Below are 20,193 nucleotides of genomic sequence, written 5' to 3' on the forward strand. Positions count from 1 at the left end.
CGAGACCAGGATGCACCCGCCCTACCATATCACAAGCCCTCGGACGGAAGAGTCCCTCCGGAAAAGATGGAACTACATCAAACAAAAGACAAGCAAGTTCTGCTCGGCGATCGAACATGCCATTAACAACCCCGTAAGCGGTGCTGGCGTCATGACAGTGGTAAACACGATATAACCAACATCATTCTACACTATTTGCATCATTGTATGTACATCATTGGCGGCTATGATTGCAGGTATCCCGTGCCTTGGAGAAGTTTAGGGCGACGCATAAGAAGGGCTACCATATGGTCCATTGCTGGGAGGTGCTCAAGAACAACAACAAGTGGATGGCAAGCTTTGCGGCCTACAACGAAGCTGTGAGGAATGGGACAACGATCAACCTCGACGACGAAGACGACGATCAAGGCCGTCCAGCCCTTCCACCTCGTCCATGAGGTCATAAGGCTACCAAGGCCGATCTTGTCCGGGAGGCGCAGGCCATTGCGTTCACCCAGAGCATGGAGAAAATAATGGCCGACAACTGTGCCGCCATGGCTGCTAGGGACGAGAAGAGGCGTTTGGAAAAAGAGGCCGCAGCTGCCATCTACCAGAACCTCGCGAAGGAGGTCCTCGATGTCCAAAGGCTGCACATCGAGGCCAAAAAGGCAGACACCGAGACCAAATTGCGTGCAGAAGACACAAGGATCATGCTTGCCAACTTGAGCGGCGTCGACGATGACACCAGGGCATGGTTCATGAAGAGGCGCGCCAAAATCCCTGCGCGAGACGCCTGATCGCCGGTGCCATGCGCCCAACACCTTGGCCTCCTTTTGGACTTTTTATTATTGCTGTTCAGGCCTTGTTGTGCCCCTTTTAGACTCCACTTTGCGCCGTACCAGCTGCAAAGTGTGATGAACTTGTTTCAGCCCTCAATTTACGGCTGTAATTTCGTGCGAAGTTGACGATAGTTCATCTTTTTTGAATTCTGGTCTGCGCCGAAAATGTGTCGCCCCGCTGGAGCCAACCCTAGACGCAAACGGACGCACGACCATTTCGGTGTCCGCCAGGCGACGCAAACGGACACCCGCGGACAATTTAAACGTCCGAAATGCGTCGCGCCCGCTGAAGATGCCCTAACAATGTAGGCTGATACTGAAATTTGGGGCCCCAAAATTTTTCGGGCGCCGTGCAACCGCACACTTCGCACTCCCCTCGGGGCTGCTGATTTGCATGCGGACACGTGCACAGGGCGCAACGAGCATTGGAAGGTATAATTGATGCCCCCCATAGGGGGCCTCACAGCGTTTTGAGCTGCTGACCGTCGGATCGGGATCCTTCAGTGCATCTTGATCATTCATTTTTTCACTCCATCATATATAAGAGACAGCCAACAGTAAAAACCCTAGACACCTCTCCCCACTCACCCAATCCTGGCCGCCGCGCCCCTTTCTCTCCTCCAATCCCCACGTTCCTCTCTCCCCCAATCCCCTCAACACCTTCTCCATTCTCTGGTTTTCTCCATGGCTGTACCAGTGGGAGGTGAAGAGAAGTAGGGTGGCATGGCTGATGAGGCAGAGATCAACATGGAGAAGCACCTGCTACCTATCTCCCTTTACTCCCTGCCATGCCCTAGCTGGTACTTCCCCCACAGCAAGGCCCATTTCTTATCTTGGTATTGGAGGAAGAAGAAGAATAGGTGGCAACAAGAGGAGCAGAAAGAGGAGAAGGGAGAAGAGAAGATCCACACCTTTCCTTTTCGATTCTTCTTGATCCAGAACCAAAGGTGAGTCCCCACTACCCCACCCCCTCTCCATGATCCTCTTAGGTTCTGTATGGTTCCTAGCTTCTTATGGTAGGAGATTAGCAAGATCAAGTGGAAACTAAAGCAAACATGTTTCTATATTCCCGTCTCTGGACATACAGGTTCAGAAATCGTCAGTTTTGACTACCCAGTTAGCCGAATCAGGGCAAGCTTATTTGGAGTGTTTTGTAGGTCTCGTTCCTACGATCGTTTTGAGTGGTCATTTACTCAATTTGGTTCAGCGGTTTAGCCGCAAAGTTGAAAACAAGTTGTTGGTCTGTTTTTTTATATTTTTGCAAAAAAACAGTTCTTTGATAGTTTTTGTTCATAGTTTTTAATGCTATTTCATGGTATATTAAATTGTTTTTCACCACTCTATAGCTACCTGGTATCTTGCAGTTTATAGATCAACTATATTTTCTTAATTTCCATGAGTTGGTGCCTCAATAGGTAACTTGCCGCAGCAGAGACGTTGTCGGGGTGAAGTTATCGAGAAAGGTGTGAAGTCATGTTGCAGCCATGGATTCACCATCACAGGTGTCCCAGCAGTGCGTCGGTGATGATGTCTTCGCCATCATTGCACGACCTATAGGTATTTGGTTCACCCTTTCCTTGGCTCCTCATGTCCTTCCTTAAATATCTCTTCCTAATTTTGATACATTTTAGTCCGCATTGCTCATCAATTCGTAGTGGCTTAGGCTGGACATCCATTTCAGTCAAGCACATTTCAGGTGAGACCATGAGGGCATGCGGTGTTGAATGTGATGGTATTTCAGCTTATATGCTTGTGCCATGCTTGCATTATGAGCATTGGTTTGTTGCTTAATTCTCACACATCTGATTCTATGCCTCTTAGTATTAATGTAATCTTCCCCTGCATCTTACTTGCATCCAGTACTGATGTACAGTTCAGTTTAGTACATCTATTCTTTTCACAATGCTTTGCTATTTAATGTTGAGTGCTATAAAAAATTCTATAATACTGCAATTACCTATGAAGAAGTTGCTATTGAGAAGAGTGTGCCATGGTTATTTGAGAAGATTTGGTAGTCAAAAGGAATCTGGCGTGGTTCTACTACTTTCTGGATTTAGGTTTTGTTTTCTTTTTGTTGAATTTCTTTCCGTACTTGTGTCTGCGTCTTCCTTTCTATTACAGGTTGTAAAAAATGTTGCTCATTGACTTTATTTTTCATGTCTATGTTAAACAGATGAATTATATGTATGCCATAGTACCGTATCCTATAATCGGGGATTTAGCTGATGTCTTACATGAAGAAAGCACATATGAGCTAAGTAGATTCGGTCTGGTGCTACCAAAGTCAATTTTTAGGTCAATTCATTCCTTTTTTGAGACGCAGAAATTTCATTCCTTTCTTCCTTTGTCTCTACACTCTGTCTGATATATGAACAAGATTAGTAGCATCCACCAGGAAAGAGAATCAGTTAACTTATCTATGTATGCTACATATTGAGCCCATTTCACTTTGCAACTCTACTGCTCTTAGCTGTCGAGCCACCAAAAACAAAAAACAAGAATGATATAATAGTGCATCTCCTCGAGTCTGTGGACTTCTTTTTGTGATCTGTAGCATCACTCTTCATGTTTTTCTTGTTTCTGCAGTCCGTGGACTTTTTTTGTGTGATCTTACCATATATATACTACTTAGTTGTGTCCATTGGGGTCTGAATTTAGCTATGTTGATTGTTTTTCTTTCCTATTTTCAGAATATGGGGATAGTGATCATATTTTGGCTCCCAGGAAACTATATTTGGCAGTTATATTTGATTTCTCTGATCATTTCCTGTTGGACAACTGTTGGTGTGTCTGTTGGGCTGTCTTCTTGTTCTCTGTTCTGGCCCTTTTGGCCCAGCCCAGTCCTGACCTATATAAGGTGCTTCTATCTCTGTAACCCTAAGATGAGTGAGTTCCTCCCTGCAGCCTCCTTCTACCTCAGGTTAGGCCCAAACCTCTGTCCACATGGTATCAGAGCAAGGGGCAGTGAGGGCAGCGACGGGAAGGACTGCCGATCTGGAAGCCTAGTCTGCTGTGGCAACTAGGAGGAAGAGGAAGAGGAAGGGAGTAGGCTGCTGCGGTGGCTGGGAGGAAGAGGAAGGGAGCAGGCTGCTGCGGCGGCAAGGAGGAGAAGGCAGTGACAAGTAAGGAGACGAAGAGGCATCCTGCGGGTAAGTCCTTTGGTGGTTCTGAGAGGTTAGTTTGGTGTCAAGCATGGGGGACAACAGGGATTTGGCCAAGGCTCTGGAGAAGCTGGCAGAACTTATCACTACCAAAGGAGATGGAGGAGGATCTGCTGGAGGGGGAGCAATCGTTCCCCATACCAACATCGGTCAGAAACTTGAGCTGCCGGCGAACGAAATCAAGTTGGAAGGAGTGGCCAACTATCTCCGGTGGTCAAGGAGGGCGCTGCTGATTTTGAACTCGAAAGGGCTGGATGAACGTGTGAGTGATGAAGCTGCAGAACCGGCAGACAAGACCAGTCCGGAATGGAAACAGTGGAATGCCATAAATTCTCTGATTGTGGCATGGTTGCTTAACTCTTTGGTTCCTAACATTGCTGCTTCTGTAGAGGCACTCACAAAAGCTTCAGAGGTATGGGACACCCTATCAAATCTTTATTCTGGAAAGGGGAACATTATGTTGATTGCTGAGATTGAGGATAAAGTGCATGACTTGCAACAAGGAAACAAAACTGTGATGGCATATGTGGCTGAGTTGCAGCATCTTTGGGGAGATTTAGATCATGTTGATCCTCTGGAACTTGCCCATGGGGAATGTGTGAGTGCTGCTGCAAGCTGGATTGAACGTCGGCGAGTCATGAAGTTCTTGAAGGGTCTTAATCAAGATTTTGAGGGGAGAAGGGCTGCTTTACTGCATCAAACCACTACCCCTTCTCTCAAAGAAGCCATTGCAGCTATGTCCAGAGAGGAGGTGCGTCTGAATATGACAAAGGGAAGCGACTCTGTCCCTCATCCGACCTTCTACACTACCGAGAGACAAGAGATGAGAGACTGCTATACTTGCGGGCAGAAGGGACACTTGAAGCATCAGTGTACCTCCTTTGCTACATCCAGTAGGGGGAGAGGAGGGTACACACATGGCAGAGGAAGCTCCAGAGGAAGAGGTGATGGCAGAGGTAGGGGACAGCCATATGGACAGCACTATGGAAGAGGTGGTGGACAACACTATGGCAGAGGTAGTGGACAGCCATATGGATATCAGTATGGCAGGGGTGGAGGACAGCAGCATGCTATATCACCCAAGGCACATATGGCAGCAGCTTCAGAGTTAACTACCAGTACCTCTCAGGGACAATCAAAGGAAGAAGGACAAAATGAAGCAACCTTTGGGAACTTTGCTCACTATGTCTACAAAGATGAAGGTAATATTGATAGAGTTTCTATAGCCACTCATAATGCTAATTCAGATTGGATTCTTGATTCTGGAGCATCCAAACATGTTACTGGAAATATTAGTGAGTTTGACTCTTATACTCAGTATCCTCCCACACATAGAGGCACTATCCAAACAGCAGATGGCACATCACAATCTATAAAAGGGGAGGGGTCGGTTCAATGTACACCCAACATAAAATTGTCATCAGTTTTACATGTTCCTGCTTTTCCAGTAAATCTGCTATCTCTAAGCGCCCTGATTGATCAGCAGGACTACCGTATAATAGTTGATAGATATATGTGTTTAATTCAGGAAAGGGAGAGCAGCAAGAAGATTGGGACTGCAACCAGGCATAGAGGTCTTTGGCACATAGATCGTGACAAGATGGGGCATGATGCTAGTTCGGTGCTTGCTGCGATTGTTGGAGGAAAGGAGAGTATGGCACTAGTTCATCATTGTCGAATGGGCCACATGGCGTTTGATAAAATGTTTCGAGTTTTTCCTGATGTAATGAATGGAGTGGACAAAACCAATTTATGTTGTGATGCCTGCGAATATGCTAAGCATACGAGAACCTCTTATGTTAGTAGAGGGATCAGAAGTGTATCCCCATTTGTGTTAGTGCACTCTGATGTATGAACGTGTCCTGTTGTGTCAGTAAGTGGCATGAAGTACTTTGTGACTTTTATTGACTGCTATTCCAGAATGACTTGGATTTATCTTATGCGTCACAAAGATGAAGTGTTCACTTGTTTCCAGAGTTTTTGTGCCTATGTGAAAAACCAATTCAATGTTCAGGTGCAAGTGATCAGAACTGATAATGGTACTGAATATATCAACAAACCTTTTGCTGCTTTCTTATCTTCGCAAGGTATACTGCACCAGACTTCATGTCCTGACACTCCTCCCCAGAATGGAGTTGCTGAGCGGAAGAATAGGCACATCCTTGAAGTGGCTCGATCTCTTATGTTTACCATGAATGTTCCAAAATTCTTATGGAGTGAGGCAGTTATGACTGCTACATATTTGATCAACAGAATGCCTTCAAAGATTCTAGGTATGCAGTCTCCTTGCCAACTCCTTCTCAATAACAATGACTTTGTTGTACCACCCAAACTCTTTGGCTGTACAAGTTTTGTAAGGGATCACAGGCCATCTGTTGGCAAGCTAGATCATCGGGCTATCAAATGTATCTTTATTGGCTATTCCTCCAGACAGAAGGGTTACAAGTGTTGGAGTCCCACTGATAGGAGGACATTTGTAAGCATGGATGTTACGTTTCGTGAGTCAGAACCATTTTATGACGGTGAGTGTGATCTTAGTGGCTTGTTCCAGGGGCTTGACCATCTTGGTGATGCTCAAGAGGGGAAGCAACAGCAAGGTGGTGATCAAGAGCAGCAAGATGGTGACCAACAACAACATCAACAATTTCCTATTGTTGCGGAGATTCCTGCAATTCCTGGTACACCTACACCACCTAGACCTGTACCACCACAAAGATGGCTGCAGAATCCACTTGTGTACTCTAGAAGACAAGTACAAAGGGAACAAGTAGATGCACTGGAGGAGCAACAAGACCAGGGGCAGGGGGAGCAACCCATTGGACCAGAAAATCAAGGAAGCACAAGTGTAGATTCTGCAGAGGAGAATCAATCTCAGACTGAGTCCAATAATAGCCTAGACTTGCCAATTGCAATAAGGAAAGGGATAAGGAAAGTTGGGCCCCCAAAGCGACTGAGTTATGATGACTATGACATAGGAAATTATATTTCTTACGAGGCATTATCACCCACTTTTCGGGCTTTTGTTGCTTCACTGCAAACTGTATTTGTTCCTAAGGATTGGAAGGCAGCCAGGTTGGACCCGAAATGGTGCAATGCTATGATGGAAGAATTAGAGGCCTTGAAGAAAAATAAAACATGGGAGTTGACAGATCTCCCTAAAGGAAAGAATACAGTAGGCTGTAAGTGGATCTATTCTGTAAAACAAAATGCAGAAGGAAAAGTGGAGAGATATAAGGCAAGACTTGTGGCAAGAGGATATAGTCAGACTTATGGCATTGACTATGATGAGACATTTGCACCAGTGGCAAAAATGAGCACTGTCAGAATTTTGATCTCTTGTGCAGCAAATTTCGGATGGCCCTTGCATCAACTTGATGTCAAAAATGTATTTCTGCATGGTGATCTTCAAGAGGAGGTGTATATGGAGATACCACCAGGGTTTGTCAGACCTGAAACTAAAGGGAAGGTATGTAGACTGAAGAAATCTCTATATGGTCTCAAACAATCTCCACGGGCCTGGTTTGACAGGTTCAGACAAGTGGTGTGTGGCATGGGTTATGGTCAATGCAATGGAGACCATACCTTATTTTACAGACATTCGAAGCAGAAAATCACTATCCTAGCTGTGTATGTTGATGATATTATCATCACGGGAGATGATGTTGTGGAAATCGCAAAACTGAAAGGATGCTTGAGTCAAGCCTTTGAGGTGAAAGATTTGGGAAAACTTAGATACTTCCTTGGAATAGAAGTTGCAAGATCGTCAAAAGGGATATCACTATCTCAAAGAAAGTATACATTGGATCTCTTAGATGATATGGGCATGCTGGGGTGCCGAGTGGCTTCAACACCTATTGACCAGAACACTAAAATCACAGCAGAGTCTGGGGAACCCATAAACAAGGAGAAATATCAAAGACTTGTTGGAAGACTAATATACTTATGCCACACGAGACCAGATATATCATTTGCAGTGAGTGTAGTGAGTCGCTATATGCATGATCCGAGGGATGGACACTTGGAAGCAGCTCAAAGAATCTTGAGATACTTGAAGGGCACTCCGGGAAAAGGAGTGTTGTTTAAAAGTAATGGACACCTAAATGTAGATGGATATTGTGACGCGGATTGGGCTAGCTGCTTAGATGATCGAAGATCCACCTCAGGGTATTGTGTTTTTGTTGGAGGAAATTTGGTGTCATGGAGAAGTAAGAAACAATCTGTTGTCTCGAAATCAACAGCCGAAGCTGAGTACAGAGCTATGTCATAGGGCCTGGGTGAAATGTTGTGGGTACGAAACCTTCTAAGAGAGCTGAAAATTTTAAGGCAAGGAAGCTTGAAAGTGTGGTGTGATAATATGTCTGCCATAAACATAGCAAATAACCCTGTCCAGCATGAGCGAACTAAACATGTGGAGATAGACAGATTCTTTATTAAAGAAAAGATTGATGCAGGGATTATCTCATTGGCTTATGTGAGATCAGGACAACAGGTGGCAGACTGTTTAACAAAGGGACTGGGCTCAAAGGAGTGTAATTTAGCCTGTGCCAAGATGGGGATGATTGACATTTATCACCCATCTTGAGGGGGAGTGTTGGACAACTGTTGGTGTGTCTGTTGGGCTGTCTTCTTGTTCTCTGTTCTGGCCCTTTTGGCCTAGCCCAGTCCTGACCTATATAAGGTGCTTCTATCTCTGTAACCCTAAGATGAGTGAGTTCCTCCCTGCAGCCTCCTTCTACCTCAGGTTAGGCCCTCACCTCTGTCCACATTTCCTCAAGGTCTTCAGGTTTTTATTGGTTGTCAGTTTGTTATGTTGAAGCAGGCCGTTTGGGTTTCAGCCTACCATATTGTGTGAATCCAAGCACCACCAAGGCAGTAAGGTACATGTTCACGTTTGCTCTCCTCTATTTATGCATGCAGATTTATGTTTTATCAAGAGAAACATAGCAGTGGTTTATATGCCTGCTGTTGTATGGTTCAAGAAAAGCACAGCAGTTGTTGTATTTCACAGGATAAAGCATGAATTGGTCGTAGCTGTCCGGATTTTTGGATTGTTGTAGTATTTCATGTTTCCCTCTGATTATTGGCAATTGTTCTTATTTCTGATCAATAACAAGAAGTGACTCGATTATGCAATTCATTTTTTTTGTAATGCATCCCAGTTCTGTTCTATGACATTTATTCAGCCAAGAATTATATTGCTCTTACCTATTATTTGTGTGATGTGCTTTATTCATTGTCGTGCCTATTAGCATTTTAGAAACTTCAAACTTGATTTCTGTGATTTTTATTACAAAGTATGTAAGCTTATTAGGAGTTGTCAGTTACCAGTTTGTAAGGTAGAGAAAGAAACTCAGGATGTTTCTAACCACAGGAATGTGATTTTTATTGCTACCTATAATTATGTTTTCATACGTTTCTTAGTTTGGACAAGGTTTCACTTTTTCTAATAAGTTCATCTCGAAATCCATTTTTGGATAGTGGATAACTTTCTCATTTTTATAAACTCCTTCAGCTACACACCACGCATGTGCTTGTGGAAAATTCAGTAATTGCAGAAAAACTAAGGTCAGTGCTTCTTCCTCTTTTTTCTTTGCAACTGATCATTTGCATATTTTATTTGTTTTCTAATTCACGTTACCTTTCTACTACTCTAGAATTATGTCCTACAATGATCTATGTACCAACGTATACCAAGATGGTTCTCACTGCCCCGGTACAATAAGGCAGGCTGTGTACATAGTATTGCAGTAGTCGGCAGCGACTCAGATCCGCCGTGGCGAGTCAATAGCTCCAACTCATACCACACAAGTTGGAGAGCATGCCTACTACGTCACCGGCTTCTCGACATTGGTCGTCATGGACAACCAAATCGAGAGGTAGCAGTAGATCATCATTTTGCATTACCCTTCAGCTCATAAATTAATCTTTAACCTCACACAATAAATTTTGTGTATAAAGCAAAAAAAACTACCACTGGGTGAACTGTGATAGGATATTAGCAAGGAAAGTTGATGCTCGCCTGATTGCAGGGCTCCGTCTATCCCCGTTGCTTTTCATTTTGTTGATCTCTCCATCCTCTTCCTAATTGCCTCTTTCTTTATCTCATGACTAGGCAGGAGGGCAGTGGAATCGTCAGCGTCGCTCCATGAAGGAGGAGTAGTGTGGGCTCCAAAAGGAGATGCAGAGTTGAGGGCCTTTGATGTGCTGCCACTACCAAAGTTGTCTCGCTACCGTGCCCATTGACAGTTCCCATAAAGGTACCTTCCCAAACCCCATTCCCTCATGTCCTCGTGGTGTCTTGCTGCGTGTGATGGTGCGTTGCTTCATACTACACGCAGTAATAATTCTTATATCAATAACCTAAACATGTCCAGCAAAAAGATCGGCAGCGCAAGTGCGCTCTTCGGTGCCCCGCTGAGCGACAAGGTTTCCCAGGGTGTTAGCTAGCTCATTCCGGACAAGCGCCGGGACATGAGGGTGAGTACATCCACGAGTTATAAGCTTTCAGCAATAACAACTGAGTGGTCCATTTGTTTCAGTTGGAGTTAAAGGAGTTACAGGGCACATTGCTTGGAGATACTCCACTGGAACTCTCTCCACAAATTGGTAATATATATTATCTATTTTCTTAAAGTACTTGTGATTAACTAGAATTGCAGTTGACTCTGATCATAAATCTTCCAGGTGTGCAAATAAAACTTCAATTGGATCACAAAAGAGTATACGACCCACTAAGAGTAACAGCAAAGTTACTACTAGCCGAGTACCAGCAAGGAATAGCCCAGGCAAGTTTCCTCTAGAGTTGCTTAGCCAAAGACCTGTCTCTGATCTATGGTCTGATAATGGAGGTTTTCTTTGGAGGTTTTTTTTTTCATTTACTGGAAGTACAGGGAATCCGGTACTATGGTATTCAGGCAATTTACCTAAAACTGGTCGTGCACAAATTCCAAAGGTTTCGAGTATTACCGATAAACTTCATATGTCTGTGACCTCTCGAACACGTACGACTGTGTGAAGCCCCATATCCAGATGTTGAAGGCTGGACATGTCAAGTCAGACTTGGTAAATCTGAAGAAATACCTCCAGCAAAGAGATTGACAAGAAAAATTGGTCAGCTAAAGGACTATAGAGTGAAAACTGGTCAGCTGCAAAGAGGCCTATAGGCTACAGAGTTGAAACCAGGTTCGTGCTTCAGTGCCACCCAAACCGAGTGTTTGGGGGCTCTCATTTCCCTTCCCCGTCTTCTCTCTCATCTCGTTCTTTGAGAGTCACCTGTGCATCCCCGGCGCCTCTCTCCTCCTCCTCCGGCGGCTCTGCCGGCTGGAGTGGGGTTGAGAGGGGCGGCCGGTGCTCCCCTGTATATTATAATCTAGGTAGTTTCTTGAGTTTGGCGTTATGCCAGGTTGGCGCTATGCCGTGGTGCTGGTCTCAGCTGCAAGCAAGCAGTAGACTGGGACGACCGGCGTGCTTCTCAGTCGGAGCTCCATGGTGGAGGGTGGCAGAGGTGCTTCGATCCGGTGTCAGCATCGACAATAAGCTTGTGGCGTTACCGTTCCCCTTTGCTCCTGTCAGATCTGCTCATCGTGGAGGTGAGCAGAGGGTGGGGGCTGTGGGATCTGGTGGCGTCGGAGATGTTCTTGAAGCTTCGACTCGTGGAGTTCCCAAACGATGGCGATTGCGCGCCGCCGTTATCTTCGGCCGACGGTGCCACTCCATGCCTCGGTGCTCTATGCTCCGAGGGTTTCTCGTCCTCCAGGCCGGCGTGCCTCTGCGGAGGATCTTCAGCTTTAGCGCGGCGCACCTTGTTGGCCTTACGCCAAGTGGTTTCGTCCCCGGCGGTGAGGTCAATGGCCGATGCTTTGAAGCTTTGCAGCCGCGATGGTGGAGAAGGGCCCGATTGCTTTTCAGATTTTTATGCGAGGGCCTTTTTGCTTATGTCGAGGACTATGTTGTACTCTCTGTTGTATGTAGGGTCCTCTCTGTAAACTCTTTCCCACCGATATAATTGAAGCTTCTGGGTCCTTTGGACCCATCTCCTTGTTCAAAAAAAAAAAACCGAGTGTTTTAACATGTTCATGTTCCTTCTGGTTGTGACCTCCCAGCTTGTGTTTCATGTGTTATTGTGGCCATTGGTCAACATTAGATCAATAATTTCCGGCTGATGTGATTGTGATGCTACACATAATCAAAATTCTGATATGAACCTATTGGAATATTACTTTTAGTGGGAGATAGGTTTCGAGCTCTATATGCCCTGCCACTGCTCTGCTTCTGTATGCTTTTGGTTGTGGGACTGTTTTTCCACCTCTCTTTGTTAGATATCAACTGGAATTTTATAATACTTTGGATAATTTTATTGCAATGTTGCTGATATTTTTTCTATATTGTTGATATGAATTTATCTACAAAAGGAAGCACATTACCACTTCAGCAATTTTTGATGAATCGACATATCTACACTTCCTCTCTTATTTATATACCTTCATTTTCCAATTCATTAGTGAAATCTAAATTCTTAGTTTGCTTAATTGATAGCACATTTGTTAATGCTTGTTGGTTGCTCTGATTTTTCCTCAGATAGAAGAGGGCCAGCAACATCTTTGAGAGAAGCAGGCGCCGTTGAGAACACTACTTTACATTGTAGGTAACGGTGGAAACATTTTCTTTAGTAAGGCTGTTCACTTTCTCATGTAAGTTTCTACTTGAAAACCTCTTTTTCTAATGTTTGAAAACCTCGGTTTTGACTGTCAAGTATGTGTACCAAATACTACTACTCCCTCCGGTTCATATTAATTGACTCTAATATGGATGTATCTAGACACATTTTAGGTATAGATACATCCATATTGAAGTCAATTAATATGAATCGGAGGGAGTATTATTTTTCATGTACAAACACATATATTTTTGCATCGCCATTTAAAAAAAAAAGTGACGCATACTATACTCTCTTATGCCTTACCATTATCGAATATATTGTTTGGGTTGTCTCTATTACTATTTAATTGTTAGGATATATATTAATTATGGCAATTATTCCTATATCACTATCTGTAGTGTTGCTTCTGTTTCATTTCCAAGCTATGTATGCAATATCGTGTCTTGAACTCTTGATGACTGAAAACTAGCCTTTAAATGTAGCTTGTAGACAAAAAAAAATTAACGGCATGGACATGCAAGGTTTCATGTTTGTGCTATTGATAGCAATCCACTGCATTTTGCACTCCAGTGTCACTTCTAGCAAATCTGCACTATATAGAAAACATTCTATGCTTTTGATATGACATTAACCTTTTTCTGTCTCTAACTGATTCAAGTTTCATGTTCAGAAATAGTAGCTGTTAGGCAATCTGGAGCATGTTATGTTCTGTGAAGTTTGTCTATGCGCAGGTTCAAGATCTAAAATTTCTTTTGAACTTCTACCTAAGCACCTAAGTATTAAGATGCATCTATGTAAGAAATTGGGGAAAGTTTCGTTCCATTTGAGGGAGTGGTTTGAGAGAACGGTAGATTTGAATGTTCACTTCAAAATTTAGACCACAAATTTGGAGTTTATAGAAAAAAACTGAAAAAGTCCAGTTATTCAAGTACGTGTATGTAAGTAAACTGGGGAAGTTTTATTCCATTTTAGTGAGTGGTTTCGGAAAACGCTCGATTTGAATGTTCACTTTCAAATTTAGACCGAACATTCAAGGTTGCTAGGAAATTTAAAAAAAATTCCAGTCATTCAAATACACACATGTAAGATATCTGGGAAAGTTTCACGAGTGTTATGATAAATCTGAACATCACTTATATTCGTAGTACATTACGAACTGTCACACATGGCAAGTTGCACTGGGTAGCAGACTCAGGTAAAATGCAGAGCTGAACATCACTAATCTGAGGCTTACACTTAACATCTCGACTGATGACATTTATCATAGTTAAGAAATTGGGCTTCCTCTGCAGTTTCTTCTAATAAGAGAGCTTACTAGGTGATGGGATACTTTCATAAGCAATATATATGCAAGTCTGATGAACGGATTTGGGAGATCATTGGAGCTGACATGGCTGCTTGTGACCTTCAGAAACTCAAGCAGGGAGATCTAGACAATAGGTACATCTACCTAAAACTCAAACTCTGATTTCATTGCTTAAATATTCCTGAATCACACCCTGATGGAAGGACTGCACTTGGTTATGAGCTGATAGATGGAACAAACAAATGATTTCTAGCTCTGACACAACAGGTCTGCACTTCGCATTCCTGCCAGCACCTATATTTTGCCCCATGCATCAGTTTGGTTACTTTCCCTTCTATTTGCTTATTTGCGGAAGAAGCCAATAACTTCTGCCCTACTGTTTATAGCCTTATGTGTGTAATGCCAGACTGGCCTATCTACCCCGCAGAAAACTTATGTACATAAAACGTTATTTATTGATGTATGTTATGCTTCAGACACAGTAGCTGTCATATTCTCAAGTTTTCTCTGCATTTACATATTAGTTCACCTACTCCCATTCTGTCCCTTTTTCCTGTTGAGCATATTGCATATTAGTTCACCTCTTGTGAGTGCCCTTTTTCCCTTTGAGCATGCCGCAATATTGGTTCAACTCTTGCAGCTGCAGAGACTCATATTTTATGGCCATAATTCCTTCGGGTGCAACATATGGTATTAGTCGTATCCTTTTGTGACGATAGTTACATATGTTGGCATACAAATCTGTATATAGGTTTTTGGTCTCACACACTCCCATTCTGGCCCTTTTAGTATTCCTTTTAAGAACTTGCTCAGTTAGGATTTTTTTTCTGTTTATAGCATGAATTTGACATTTAGCTCATATGTTTTTATGCATTTTCAGGCTACACGGTGTTCATCAAAAGTAAGAAGTTCTTATACGCACTTTACATGACTAAGAAATAGTTCAGTTGTAGCGTCACTGTTTCTGGGCATGGACTGTAATAACATGTCGATGCAATCCCAGATGCTGTGTTTTCTACCTAGGTGCTTTTGCGGAGAGTCTTATAAATTACCCATTAGTGTGCACAAAATAAGGGCTGATCATCTAAAGTTCATTGCAGGAAGATGACTATAGTCAGGGAACTAATTTCAGATGTATGCAGATGAAACTAGCCAGGAAGGAAAACTCTAGGTGTCTACGGATGCCAGTAGCAAGTGTCCCGTGCTTGAACTACCATCCGCAATTTAGGTAGCATAGATCACATTGCTGCTATGCTAAGTATGTACACTATTCCTAGCTGGTCCTATATTGTGGCATGGTCGATGGTCTCCTTTATGTACTTTTTTTGTAGATGTAATGAGTGTGCTGGAAGCTATCCTTTATTTCAACCGATCTTTGTGTCACTTCTGACCATTATAACCAAACAATTTAATGAAAGGTTATATTTCCTGTGTGTTTAGTCAATACTTTTACATTTTCAGTTTTAGCTTATTTGTACAAAGAGAGTAATTACTTTTTTTACTAAGCAAGCAGAAAGTAAAATTAAGGACAACATATTTACTTCCTTTAGATCAGTAAAAAGGTTCAGAGCTGGTCGACACAACTGGCAGATATATGTAAATGAAGTTCACCTTCATCAGTTCAATAAAGAAGAACATACCTACTGGCAGTGTGTCGGCTCAATTCACCTCCAATGCCATACCGTGGCCACTTACAACCGACCAGTTGTTTCAGGTCCTGTGCGAAAGAATGAAGCTTCAGTTTGCTTGCAGAACTAAATATATGACTCAAATTGACACAAACGTTCCTTATTTAATTGACAAAGAAGAATTCAGATATCAGTACTAAAAATTAGACTCAAATTGATGTGATGTTCTTCTTTGATTGATAAAAAGGAATTCAGAATTGGCTAGCCAATCCAGATAACACATACGAAATAATTTAACTGCCAGTGAGATAGACTCAAGAGAAGGAATCATGCCGATTAATCACACCCACCTCTGCCCGCTCCTTTCTTTCATCTTCTTCCTTCCCCCAATCGCCAGGGCCCACTTCTCCCTTCCCGTCCCTTGCTGCACGAGCGGGCGCTAGCGGATTCATATAGGTAGAACATGTCTACCTTTTTTAAACATAAGGCCTTAGCCCTGCGTTAAATTAATAACGCCACAACGGCAGATACAACGTGCATATTACAAACAGCTTACAGCAGGAACACAAGCAAGCTAAGGATACACAAAAAACACACAGCTTGAGCCACCTAGCACTATCCGACGCTGAGAGAGACCAGAGGGCTGCATGGTCAAGAGAGAAGCAACCAGGGACGAGTCGTCGTCTACACCAACAGGCAACAGGCTCAAAACTTCATCGACTTCGCCTCCGGAAAGGACCCCTGTCCCTCGCCCTGGATCGAAAGGACGCCGTACCGTCGGGAGGCAAAGAAGTTCCCCCAAGAACACAATGAAGCAGGGAGCAAAGTCACCTAGGCCAGCCATCATAGACGCCCAGGGAGCTACGCCGAGAACACCACCACCACAGGCACCACCGAAGCACCAGACGAAGCTGTCGGATGAAGACGCACCAACGAGAAGCGACCGGAGTCACCATGGCCACCTCCAAGCGTCACTGTTCGACCAACACCGCTGCAGGACCCCAGACGGCGCCTTCAGGAAGGAGAGCGACGTCGCAACGCCGCCGTCGTCCACACGGGGAACCAGGGGATTTCGCCCCATCAGAGGCATGGTGGTGCAGAGAGGTAGGTACCTCAACGAGGCCTTCAAGAAGGGGAACGACGCTGGCAGCGTCGTCCTCGTCGTGGCCAGCAACGACCAAGGGTTTCCGCCGATACCATGTCCCCAACACCAACCCGCCTGCCCATCCACAGGATCCGGCGAGCAAGGCTGCCAGGCCCGAGATCGAGCAGGGGGATGAACAGATCAAGCAAGGAGAAGACTTCACCTTGGGATCTGGAGCAGGAGCCGGCGAGCAGCCCAGCGCCGCCGCGACCTTCAACCACCGCCTCCGCGCCGCCCGCACGGCCGGGAGGAAGAAGATACCACGCCACGGCTGCCGCCCGCCGCAGGGCCGACACCGTCAATGCCACCCGGGGCCGCCGCCCCGGAGAACCTGGTCCCAACCAGGGCAGCCACTCACAGCGCCCCACCGCCTCCCACCACCACCCAACGCCGGCGAGGCCGAGCTGGAAAGGGGGCACGGCGGGCGGAGAGCCACCTGACAGCACCGGAGAGGACCAACCTCCCCGCGGCCGCTTGCCTCAATACGACCATGGAGAGGTTCCGTGCGCGGATCCCCGCCGCCCCCATCCTAGGCGCTGCTGGTCTTCGCCGGCAGCCGCCTCAGGGGACGGCGAGGGAGGGGGGAGCAAGACGGGGAGGCGGCGGCGGCGGGGGGTTAGGGTTTCGCCCCTCCCGTCGCCTTAGAGGAGACGACGCGAGGGGTACCGATTCGATCTTTCCATCAGAACATGTCTACCTAGGGTGGCCAGCTCTCCCCCAGGCTAGCTTTTCTGTAGCCAGGAGCCAAGCTACGGCGTTGCTACGGCATCGCCGGTCGCCCCGTCGTCGAGGCCCTACTGCTTTGTCGAAGCAGCTCCTCGCCGGGACAACGGCCCTTAAGTCCTTAACACCGTCGGCTGGTCCGCCGTGCAGGCGCTCCACGACCAGCCGTTTGGCCGCTTTCTTAGGATGTAGGAGTGTGGCCTGTGAGCCGCCTCACCACCACCGAGAGGATGACCACAAAGTTCGCGATGTGCTGCATCCCGACAAACGGCCAAACTCTGACGCCATGCCACACGAACAGCGCATAGCTTCTTTTTTTCCGTTTCTGTGGACATTTGCTACTAATCTTTCTCATTGACTTTTCTTTCCTTCTTCTCTTCATTTTCAATCTTTTCTACTACCTCCCTTCAAAAAATAAGTATACTAATCTTTTAGAGTGGATTTTATACTTACACACATTTATTTCTCGATATTCGTGCTCACCGTAGTAGATGAAAAGATTTCTTTTTTTCTTCTCTTTTTATCCAAATCTCAAAGCACAACGGATGGTGATGGAAACATCTACACCCATGTGTGTAAATACAAAATTATTTCCCCTAATGTTTTTACAAAAACAAATGTATCAAAAATTCAATCCGGCTCTGGAAAAGTATATATTTCAAAGTCTCAAACTTTTTTCACAAAAATATCTACATGTATGTAAAAAAAGAATTTATCTTCTGGAAAGAGAAAATTTATATTCTGGGTGGTGTTTTGTTTTTTATACACACATCACATGACAAGCTAATTCTTCATGAAACAAGTTTGTGGGGGTGTAGCACGTGAAAATGTAGATGCGAATTTTTTGTTTCAAGTATTTGGACATTTCAAAATGTATCTAAGAGAATTTTTAAATAAAGGGGTATATGCTTCCATGAGGCAAAACATCACTCCCCGAATGTATATACTCTCACCGTCCTATGAAACATATCTGAGATTTTTTTAGTTTTAAATATATCTAGCTACTATTTAGTGTCTATATGCACTTAAAATTTGATGAACCTCCGACATGTTTGGACATGTTTGGTGGATCGGAGGAAGTATTATTAAAATATGTGATATTTCTAACCAACGACCATGTGCTTGCTTTGCTTGGCGGGCTAGCATGCTAGCTTGCTCCCTGTACTTACTCCGTGTACTCACTTTTCTGCCTTGCTTTGTAGTTGTCCGCAGGAAGGAGCAGCGGTGCTGATGAAGAGAGCCTAAATATTCATCCAACCTGTCTTGCTTTCTTTCTTGTTTTCTCTCTTGTTTGTGAGCAAAATATAGAAGTATTTGAGACTTCATCATGTAAAAAAATGTATGTCTAATAGTATTTAGCACTGAGTCCGTACCAAAATATAAAGAAGAGCAAACAGTTTCAGTATGAGTAGAACAATGCCTCATCTGGCAAGCTCTAGGTGTCTCCTAGATTAGTTTGTACATTGAGCATGGTTTGTGTGCAACCAGTGCTCTAAAAGTTTTTTCCTATTAAATTTCAGTGTTCAGTGCAATAAAATAATGGTCTATCGGCATCTGTACTCACTACTTATAAGCTAGAATTGTGACTCTTCTGTTGTGAACTTTCAGGTGGTGTAAAATTTAGTTGTTTTGGATCTTCTGAAGAGGAAAAGTGGCAAAGAAAAACACCAAAGTGGTGGAGCTGGCAAAATGGCAAAGAAGAACACCAAAAAGTTGTTATTCGTGACCGTCGGTCCGTCGCCTCAAGGGCGACCAACGACCTCACTAACTATTGCACAATTGATATTCCTCGGCTTGCCTCACAAGTCTCTCGCCAGTAGGGAACACAAAGATATCACCAGCAATAGATGCAAAAGCTGCACCACTCCTAAAGAAAAAAGTGGGGATTGGACACATGTGTTTACAGAAGAAAAACATATGATTATGTGCATGAAAAAATTACTAAATCCAACTCATAACAGATCAACCAGTATGCTTATCTTTTGTCCTTCTTCACCAACAAGAAAACTGTCCAACTGAAACTATGCAACCGAGAAGCAAATAATTGAGTCTTATATTCAGGAGATCCAAAAGAAATATCCAGCTGACATGATAAGAATAAAATTTATTGCTTCCAGTAACTAAGAGTATAAGATTCAAGAGTTATGGAGATTTTATCTTAATTGCTTCAAGTAAAACTTAAGAAATGTATTATAATATTGCAATAATTTTTATCACTACGATACAACAGAACATTGACATGAACTTCACGGGGTCGTGCGCCAAGGCGCACATCTAAATCTAGTTCTACGTAGTTCTTTGGAGAAGATACGGCATAAACCTTTGACTTTCATTTCTCTTCTCAGTTTATTCGCTTCCGTGGTTAAATTATTTTACGCCGCTTTTCACACAAACCCTTGACTTTCGACGGGACGATCTATCTCCAAATATTGGACCAACATGGATGATCTCCTTCCGGCATATAGCTTGCAGCAGAGAATGAACATTGTTCATTTTGAGAAAATTCAGAGCCAACTTGTAAGCACTAGGAACTGGCTGCCAAGCTAGAGCATCATCATCACGTCGACGTGAGGGTTTCATTTTCAGAATCATATGTGTGTCAATGGGTAAGAAAGTATCACGTACCAAACCAACTTTCCAGTTGCCATGTTCGTCTATCAGCTAAATAACGCGACGAAGTCGACTATTTCTCTTTGGTGTGACCACTTTATCACCTTGGATCCTTGTACTCTTTCCATTCCCTACACATCTTAT

At 44.1% G+C, this 20,193-nt stretch overlaps 1 protein-coding gene, 1 long non-coding RNA gene and 1 pseudogene across 2 annotated transcripts; 2 read left to right on the plus strand and 1 right to left on the minus strand.

Annotated features, from left to right (window-relative positions):
• The window catches only part of LOC139831707 (vacuolar-processing enzyme-like), a 178,389-nt pseudogene that overhangs the window by 149,519 nt on the left and 8,677 nt on the right, over window positions 1-20,193 (plus strand).
• LOC127301629 (uncharacterized) lies at window positions 3,764-5,643 on the plus strand. Its single transcript, XM_051331901.2, has 2 exons — window positions 3,764-5,181; window positions 5,508-5,643. The coding sequence occupies exons 1-2, from the start codon at window positions 4,011-4,013 to the stop codon at window positions 5,549-5,551; spliced, it is 1,215 nt and encodes a 404-aa protein (XP_051187861.1). The 5' UTR covers window positions 3,764-4,010; the 3' UTR covers window positions 5,552-5,643.
• Window positions 10,943-17,682, minus strand: LOC127301632 (uncharacterized). The gene is made up of 4 exons (XR_007852277.2): window positions 17,414-17,682; window positions 15,923-16,043; window positions 15,585-15,661; window positions 10,943-11,047 (listed from the first exon to the last, which is right to left on the minus strand). It is a non-coding gene; the product is annotated as an uncharacterized lncRNA (long non-coding RNA).

Source organism: Lolium perenne, chromosome 5 (assembly GCF_019359855.2).
Source record: "Lolium perenne isolate Kyuss_39 chromosome 5, Kyuss_2.0, whole genome shotgun sequence".
Taxonomy (NCBI): Eukaryota; Viridiplantae; Streptophyta; class Magnoliopsida; order Poales; family Poaceae; genus Lolium; species Lolium perenne.

Bases quoted from the DNA above. Each gene is read 5' to 3' on its own strand.
- LOC127301629 (XM_051331901.2), top strand. From the start codon at position 4,011: ATGGGGGACAACAGGGATTTGGCCAAGGCTCTGGAGAAGCTGGCAGAA. The intron at 5,182-5,507 runs GTAATATTGATA...TGTTTAATTCAG, and splicing joins CTATGTCTACAAAGATGAAG to GAAAGGGAGAGCAGCAAGAA.